Raw genomic sequence first — 9,317 nt, 5'->3', positions numbered from 1 at the left:
TAGCAGTAGCCCGGGGACGCAATAATAACAACAATAATCCTTTCCCTTCGTTTGGTGGCGGACAGGGGAAGAAAGGGTGCAGAATTTGACAGGGAAGGGGGGAGCGTAGAACTGCAGAGGGTGGGCAGATGCGTAACAAACATGTTTTTCGGCGTAACTCTGAGAGAGGTGGGGTAGGGGCGGATGGCAAGATCGTGAGAGGGATATGGACCGACCCTTCGCCTTCGTCGGGGTGATGATGGGCAGCTGCCCAATATTTTGCGCCACGGAACGTCGCAACCCTTTATGCATGTACGTCTCCGGGCTTGTGTGGAACGAGGGTGGTATTTGGAAGGGAAAGTGGTGGGATTGCAAGAAAGGGAGGGGGATGGGGAGGGGAGGGATGGACGAAGAACGGTCTTTTAGAGTGCTGAAGGACGGAGGGGGGGCTTGGATATACGATGGAGAGGAACACTGGTCGGTGGCTGGGGTTGTGGCAGGGGAGAAAGGAAGAGCAGCTGTTTTGAGAGACCGTTGCGGGATTGTTACGGCGAGACTGCACAATTTCGACGTAAGGGAAGTCTTTGTGGTGGATTTTGCGAGGAGTGTGACCTACTTAACCCCCGCATTTACTCCGTTCCGAAAGGGTTTGACGGTTGGGGGCGTTTTACTGCCTCCGTCGCCTCCTCCCACCGATGAAGGTCTGCCTATACATTCCCTCTCTTTCTTCTCTCTCTCTCCCTTCCTTTTCCAATTATGTTTGTGAACACATTAGGTTCCTCCGAGAGAGAATGAAGCACTGGATTCGGTACTCTTGTTGAACATACGAGCCGCATTTGGAGTGCCGCGCTAGACTTATTTTTTTAAAACCTTTCTCATTATATGCAATGACTTCCGGTACGGTTTCTGTGATTCCTCTTTTTCATAGCAGGCCATCAAAGGTCCAAATGAGGCAAATTATTTATTTTGAGTTCACTCTTTTTCCATGAGACCAAAAGAGAATTATTTACCAATTTCTGTTCCTGTGGGTATTTATCGAAAGTAGCCAATCATCTTAAATCCTCAATAATAACTACTAGTTTCCCGGACGGATATAAAACATATGTATATCATCTACCCAGGCCTTCCAATTGATCCGTTTAATTTCACTGCGAGATGATACTGAATTGTTCCAGAAAAAAAACAATAGCAAATAGCGAATGTCATTCAACAATCATAGAGCCTTTCTTTTAATTGCTGTATCTAAGGAATGAAACTTCGTGAAACAAAGACCCCGCGTACCTTCCTTCTAAGATTGTAAGATGGTTTAGTACTTCCAGAGAAAACGTTTTCCAGACATGCACAGAGCAGTGGTATACTGGATGAAATATAAGCTTCCCAAGAAGGATGTACACCCGTTCTAATCTCGATAAAATCTTGGACTTCACTACCAAGGACCTTAGAGTTGTGCTTAAAGCCAAGCAAACACACATCTCGTCAAAAAAGGAGACTTTAAATAGAACCCCGTCTGGGTGACCGGAAATTGCAAGGAAAAAGATTTTTCCCTCATTCTCCTTTCGTGACCGAAGTAGGGTGCGGAGGGAACTCTTAGGATGGTGGAAAGGGAGGATGACGGCAAAGGGGTTCGAGTTCCACTGCGATGGGAGGGAAGAGAATAATAGGTGTGCGGGAGTGCGGGGGGGGGGGAGCGTAGTTGAGGCCGAGGAAAAGGGTTGCCGAGGAGATGACCGGGCGATTGTTGTCGTCGAAGAGGGCGAAAATGATGCGGATGTTTGCCGAGAGGGGGAGTCTGGGGGTGAAGAATGGCAAGCCCCACACGCCACGGCTCGCAACCGACTCGACATCTCGCCGTCATCGTGTTGCTTGCCTGAGAGAGGGCAGCTGTGCCCCTTCGCATGCGCGAGGTGAGGCCGGGAGGGAGGAGGGATGCTGGGAGGCGAGCGTGGGTGGGTGGGTTGGAGGGAGACCGAGGGTAAATGGGGAGCGAAAGGGTTCTCGCGGAAGAATGAGAGGAGGAGGGGGGTTGGCTTCAGGAGAAGGGATGAACGCACCAAATGGTCAAAACAAGTCCGAGGGGATGAGGAGAGAAAAGGGAGCCTCTCTCCGTCCCGTCATTTTTCGAAAGGAAATGGAAGTTCGCAGTGTATATAAAGGTTTCCGGAGCGGTAAAAAGGTTAAGGAAGCGCCGGGTTGGCTGGACGAGGAAGGAATGGAGAAAAGGGAGTCGAGTGGAGGAAAAGGGATGCTGCGAGGGCGTCGGGACGCTTCCGATAAACATGAGACGGCGCGGCGGAGTGGCGGGAGGCAGAACGGCTTGAAGGAGGAGGTTTGGGAGGGGAGTGAAGGAAGCGGCACGAGGAGGATTGAAGGGGAAGGGGGAGGCCGTTCGGGGGGAGACGGAGATGGGGGCATTGTGTCGCGCCGTAGTGAGTCGTTGGGGAGGGGGGTGTGGGTGGAAGAGAGTTTTTCGGGGCACTGACCTATACAATTCTGTCGGGCGAGGGAAAGGGGGAAAAGGAGGGAAGTGGCAGACAAGTTAGGTGGACGCGAGGAAAAAAAGGGAGGATGAAATGCGTGTAATGAAATGAGAACGGTGAGATAGAAGGCGTGATCCGTTCCATGACGCGTGGAGGTCTTAGAATCACTGATTTTACCTACCATCTATCTCTCTCTCTATCTTGGATGATGCGAAGCTCAGTAACCTGTACTGCATCAACACTTTCTATTTGTAAATTACATTTTTAGAAAGCATTGGGTATGTGTTTTTCAATTGAGGTCTAGTGTGCAAGTGAGATGGGAACCAATCCTGATATTTTGACGGGTAAACACTCCCACCGGATACAAAAGGGTTGTACGTTCGAATACCGTCACAGGCATCGATGCTGTCCTGAGCTATTGAGGAATATATCGTGAGGACCCTATGATGCGAGGCACCCTCAGACGCCGGCGCACCTTAAAAAACCCATTAAGGATTACCGCTGAGTCACCGTAATCGCCTGCGAATTGTAGGTACCTTAGCAGCAAAATAAAAAAGCAGTTTAAGCAGTAAAAACGCTAAATATTTACCTTAATCCCTATGGTAATAGAAGCAGAGTAGGTAAATAAATTTATTTTGTTTCCGGGGCCGAGTTACGTGCAAAAGCTGCGAAGTGAAAATCTGAATCTCCGACTTTCCTTTGCGACCATGAAATTTACGATACACTCTTCTTCCCAGAATGACCAATCAATGATAATCTCACATTCCCCCAGCAACTCTCATGAAAATGTATCTAATCAGTCATCCTGTCTCCCGATGTTTGCTTAAGTATTACAGTGTCGTCGAGCGAAATAAAAATTCTTTTACAACAGTAATTTCTTCAAAATAATGTTGAAAATCGTTAATTTTTCAGGAAGGTAAATCCGAAATTTCATTCTCAAACCTTGCTTGTCGTAAAATACTGCAGCACTGCAACATAAGTGGTGTTCCGGTCGTCAGGAAACGAAACGATTGGAAAACTGTCAACTTATATTTCGCTCAAACAAGCAAATGATTACGAAGAGGAAAACTATGCATTAAAGTGCAATGCTACTAACATTATTCTGACTTATTTTTCGGTTTCTTCCGAGTGAAAAACGGGAAACTTCTTCCTTTCGAAGTCGGGGAAACGAGATCCCATAAAATTCTTCGGTTTTTACGCTCTGCTTGCAACGCCAACTTAGGGCAGAATATTTCGTTGGTGGTCGTCCAATCCCACTCCCGCACCCCTACACTTCACCCACCTCATTGCTTCTCTTAAACGCCCCTCTCTATTTTCGCATTCTCTGACCCTTGGAATGTCTTTTTATGGACAATGGACTAAATAAAATAATACACTTATTTAGGAAGTCACATCACAAGTAAAATACTTCTAACCTCTGCGTAGGAATGAGAAAAGTAGTACATGTTAAGAAGGTATAAACATGTAGTAAAAAACATGCTTTTAATCTACTCGATTTTATCTCATCCCCTTTTAAAGATATAGATTTTTCTTTCCCGGATGAATATTTTTGTATCTGCTGATATTGTATTTTTCCTGGAATAACTTATCTCTCCACCACCTTGAAAATAATCAATGCAATCATTTTGAGCACAAGTCGTTGCATTTTATGGTTTTTAATCACGGATTTTTGGTCGAAACGATCAAAACGACCAATCGTTAAATATGTACTGAATAATAAAATAGAAAGGATGATTACCGACTACCCATAGGTTGATAAAAATAAAGCCTTAATTTCATTTACAGTCGGTCAAGAGATATAGCAATAGTTCGACATCTCTGCCGTTTTAGAGTTAAAACTTGTCTTCCCTACGCCGGTAACATCGTCAAAAGAATTCTGTTGTGTCACGGCGCCATGAAATGGCATGAATGGCAGTGTGATGAAGGAATTTAGTCAATAATGAACTCATCATATACTTATGCCCCGATGAATGAATTAAACATATACGTATCATCCTATTTCTTAACACCTGAATTTTGCGAGCGAGCTTTAATTTTAGACATGAACCAACTTAAAAATTGGACGTAAAGGAGCCGTAGTACTCGGCTCGACAACGAACCTGGAGGTACACGATAAGTGACGTGGGGCGGTGGGGGGTGGGGAGGACGGGATGGCGGGGAAGTAAAGGAGGCTGGAGTTGAAGGGCCCTCCCGGCAGGGGCTCGGTGAGGCTCACGGAGAGCCGACGCACACGCCAGGGCGTGATAAGGAGGATGGGGAGGAGAATGCCCTGGCGGCGATTGAAATGAGCTAATTGAGAGAGAATGAGCTAGACGGGGAAGGGGGCGACGACAGGAGGCCGTGCATGCAGCACAAAACGAGAGAGAGGGAGGGAGGGAGAGTCATTCAACTACCTCGGCAAAAACCCTTCCCCCAAACAGCACGCAGAATAGTTAAATGACATTCTAGAACATTACAGCAATTACTTTAGAGTAAAATGAAGAGAAAGGTATTGGATTTAAGTCGCTTGCGCCACTTTTTTCCAAATTTTTTCAAGTATTTCACCTTTTTTAAAATCGGTAATTTCAACATTTCTTTATCTTGAATACATCGACGCGGACAAAAACCGCAGTGTTTAAGTGCGATTCTCATTAGCAGTAAGCTGCTTATGAACAAAAATAAGCTTGATCCAAGTATAAACAAGGGGAAAGTATCAAGCTTCACGTGGAACTTGAAGGAAAGAAGAATAATATCCGATTAACCGCCATTACACATGTCGATTCCCTGATCCGGAAGGCGCTAAAAAGTATCATTCTATTATTATTCCAACGGCTGTGATCACTTTTGCATCTTAAATACTTCAAATTAATTCATTTGGGATTAAAAAAGAAGTGGGCCTTTGTAGAATGATCCGACCAGGATATGATATTTCCCGTATACTTCTTCACTGAATTCGCAATAGATATTTCACGTAAATGACGCAAATAACTGCGATACTAGATTTCGAATGAATCCACGTTTAGCTGAGCCACTTTCCCTCGGAATGATCGAATGCACCTAAAATGTTGTCTTTTACAAATTACGACCGATCTCCTAGATTCCATTCGAGAAGTTGCCCGTAACGAGGGCGAGCCTTGAATGAATGAAACCGCCTCTGGGAGAGTGACGGGGAGAGTGTTACACTAAGATGGGGCACGCGGAAAGGAAAGCGGGTTAGGGAAATCCCCGTGACCACAGCGCAAAAGAGACACGTTTCTTTATATTTTTTGTCGTTCGACCGTGAAACTAGATTTCTTTGCCTAAAGTATATTTTCCCAAATGAGAGAATTATGCGATGACAAGAGCCCTACCTTTAGAAGATAACTCCATCAGCTAATATTAGTAATATGCTCAGAAGGTTTTTGACGCAACACCGGCTTCGTTCTCTTCCCTGCACCATGTTCCCACCTATGTGAGGGTTGCAACAAGGGATACAAGACTTTCCATGCTTAAAATGCGAGATATTCGTAGATTTCCATCATTTATACAATTATGATTAGGTCATCGGCCACTAAGACAAAAAACATCCATCCACTCATCACAGATTCACAGTCATTAATATCAAGATATCGATGCATTAAAATGCAACAAATCGATGAGTAGATGGTGTATCGCATTTATTTCCCTGGGTAAAACATCAATGCTGTGGTGTGCGGGTTTGACGGTGGCATTCCACACCCCTCCCCGTGAATAACACGCCTCCATCTACCACACATCTCCTCCCCACACGGCCGGGCATTCGCCACCTCCCCGCCCTGCCGCCACGCCACCTGTCGGCTGAGGAGTGTTTGCCCTCGTTGTTTAGTTAAGCGAGGGCGCGACTGGAGGTCTCGGATGGAGCGGCGGAGGACGGAGGGGGTTTGAGGGCTGGGATGGGGAGGGGTTGGCCGGAGGAGAAGGGAGGGTGGCGGTAGGGACGCTGTTGTCAAGCCCGGAGGGAAGGGTTACGCAAAGGTGAGTCGGAGGGGGATAGGCGAAGGGTACAATGGCCCTCGCTACTTGGCTGTCCAGGAGGAAGCGCGAGCACAAGGATAGAATGGGGGGGCGGAAAGAAATCGAGCAGAGTGATATTTTTCAAGTGGGCTTGTTGGCTGGTTCCATTGCACGCCTAGGGTGGACGGTTGGGGCGATTTCTTGTGACGTTATGTTGAGTAGGTCGTGGCAGAGAATGGCCACTTATTATCAATGCAGCGTGAGCAGCTGAAACAATACGTGACAGCGGGCGACCTGAACAACGTTGGTCTCTTAAATTTGGATCCATTTTTATTTTGCTAACTATTATTAATTTATTTTTTCAAGTCCCTAATCGTTATCTAAGATACAGAATCAGCTATTTTTGTGGGATTTAATAAAAATCGCGGGTAAGTTAAGAAACAACTGAAATAAATGTCAGCCTACCAATCGACTTAGATGGGCAGGCCTGGGCTTCCAGAGGACCGTTTATTAAAGCCAAAAGTAAATTTGAAAGTCTCATTTTTTCTTGTTCATACAGACTCTTCTGATAAAACATAGTTTCAATACATATCTTATTTGCAAACCACAGAAATTGCAATTTTGAATGTTCTGTTTTAATTTTAAAAGTGCTTTAAGGAACTTCTAAATTGCATTATCAAATCTACTAACTTTAGAGAAGCTCGTTAAGGAGATGCCATCCAAGCGGAAAGATTCAAGTTTTTATGAGTTTATTCATTACATGCATATTCATGATTTTAGTTTGCAGTTATCGATATACCAATTTATTTTTATTTGCTGTCATTTGCTGCTAGATTCCACATCGGCTAATTTATTATTTTTAAAGGAAAATTTCAATCCCTGGTATAATATAACCCTTTCCATTAAAGTGTAGTTTTACCTCCTTCCAATGACGAAATTTATTATTTAACTTTCAGATTGGTCTGAGAAAAGGAAGATATTAAATATTTTTGAGTTTTATATGCACTCTAAATTCGAATTTGAAACCATTAGATTTTATTTTAATATGGCAGATGAGCTGATGAACAACAACGTTGTCTATGTGACACTCTGGAAATTGATAAATCTTGAAGTAGAGGCGACATATTCTAGTGACATAATTTCGATAAATTGAATTTTATGAACCAATTATTATAAAAATAAGATATCAGATAGGGGTAGCGCTGAAAATCCGTCAAATTAAAAGTGTGATAAACAAAACACGAGAAAGAAGATTGTTGAATTCAGTTCAGTCTTTCAAATGGGATGCAGGCATTCAAATCAATAAATCGCACATATCGCAGCACCCAACTGGTTGGTTGGTCTGAGAGCAAGCAGTCAGTCTAACGAGACCTGGATCACCGAGGGGTCAGGCATGGGCGGCGTCTGTCTCGCACTCACCTGTCGACGATGCCGCGTACGTCCCTCTGTGCTGCCCGACCATGGTCACGTGACTGCCGTGGATGCTGTGGTGGTGGTGTTGGTGGTGGTGGTGGAGCCCGTGGTGGTGGTGATGGTGGTGCATGAGGTGGGCTGCCTGATGGTGGTGCGACACTGCGGGGTGCATGGGGTGGTGCCCGACTGGCGGCGCCACCTGCCTCTGCGGCTGCTGCCCGTAGATGCCTCCCGCACCAGGGTGGTGCGGGTGGTGGTGTTGCTGGCTGAGCAGGTTGTGGAGCAGGGCCTTGCTCCCGGGGGAGTCCGCCGCCCCAACCTCCGTGACTACGACGCCTCCGCTGGCCCCGTTGGCTCCGGCGGCGCCCGGGTGCTGCCCCATTCCTCCTCCACCCCCGCCACCGCCGCCTGCACCGCCTCCGCCGCCCCCCCCCTCCGTCGGTGAGAGTGCGGAGCCACCGGTCACCACGCCGTCGATGCGCCTCTGTTTCGAGAGGTGGTGCAGCTCTGTGGTGTCCACTGCGGGAGAAAAACGAATGGTCAGGAAATTCTCACCACTGGCTGCAATAATTACAAGCATCGATTATTTGTGGGAGCAGTTAAATGATGAGCCATATTCATTTTATTCCTTATTATAAAATGTTAGTTTTAAAACTAAGTGGGGAGTCGTATTGCCGAAAAAACATTTTAATTCATATCTATTCGGCATAGTCTTAAAGCATCGCATTAGTTATTTTCATCAAAGGTGCCAATTCTATGGTTCTCTGAGGATGAGTCATGAAAATAATTCGGAAACATGATGACCACATGAAATTCCCCGGCTATTTTCAAGACCATTCTTCTAAAGTCAAACTCTACTTATCGTATGATTTTTTCAAAGCATTTGTGAGGGCTTGGCAACTCTCTTCGGCATAGCCCGTGAAATGTTTATCATCCCATAAACTAAGCTTTCATATCTAATGATAAGGGACTAATAAATTGGATCGTGCTATTAAACACAAAATATAACATTGTTATCGAGATTTCATGAATGGTCACTTGAAGGTCAACAGTTCAACATAACATGGATAAGGAAAGGTCAACCAGATTTTTCACTTTAATATAGTTTTTATATTAACTGGATTAAAATGAGGAACGTCCGAGGCATATATTGCGGTAAAAATTTCTTGCCGTGCTGTAAGAAAGTTGAGCACGGGTGATAGCAAAATTACTTCCAATTCACTTTATTTTCTAAAACAAGCAAAAAGATAACAGTGATATGAATGAGCAGATCGTGACATCAGATATTTAAAAGATAGCAAAACTATTATCTGGCCTACTGCTAGTGCTCCCTGTTATCTTCAACTTAATTAATGGAACTGACATCAAGACTTGACCACAAAAATCTCTCACATAAGTCTATCTCGAATAGTCAAAATAGCCACGCACAAGCACACGCAGGCGTTATAATTCGAGCAAACAACGCAAGGGCATCTATTCTAAAGAGTGGAATGATAG

General features: G+C 45.1%; 1 protein-coding gene across 1 annotated transcript in view; it reads right to left on the bottom strand.

Moving 5' to 3' along the window:
* Positions 1-7,359: 7,359 nt before the first annotated feature.
* LOC139698388 (homeobox protein unc-4-like) overlaps positions 7,360-9,317 on the bottom strand; it is a 383,173-nt gene continuing 381,215 nt past the window's right edge. Inside the window, exons 5-6 of the mRNA XM_071597282.1 lie at positions 7,925-8,339; positions 7,360-7,369 (exon numbers count right to left, since the gene is read on the bottom strand). Of these exons, the coding sequence (XP_071453383.1) occupies positions 7,360-7,369; positions 7,925-8,339 (425 nt within the window). The remainder of the gene's footprint in view (positions 7,370-7,924; positions 8,340-9,317) is intronic.

This window comes from Hetaerina americana, unplaced genomic scaffold, assembly GCF_022747635.1.
Source record: "Hetaerina americana unplaced genomic scaffold, ioHetAmer1.1.p SCAF_84, whole genome shotgun sequence".
NCBI classification, from domain to species: Eukaryota; Metazoa; Arthropoda; class Insecta; order Odonata; family Calopterygidae; genus Hetaerina; species Hetaerina americana.
The sequence above is the reverse complement of the archived record's forward strand: the minus strand, read 5'-3'. Positions and strand labels throughout refer to the sequence as shown.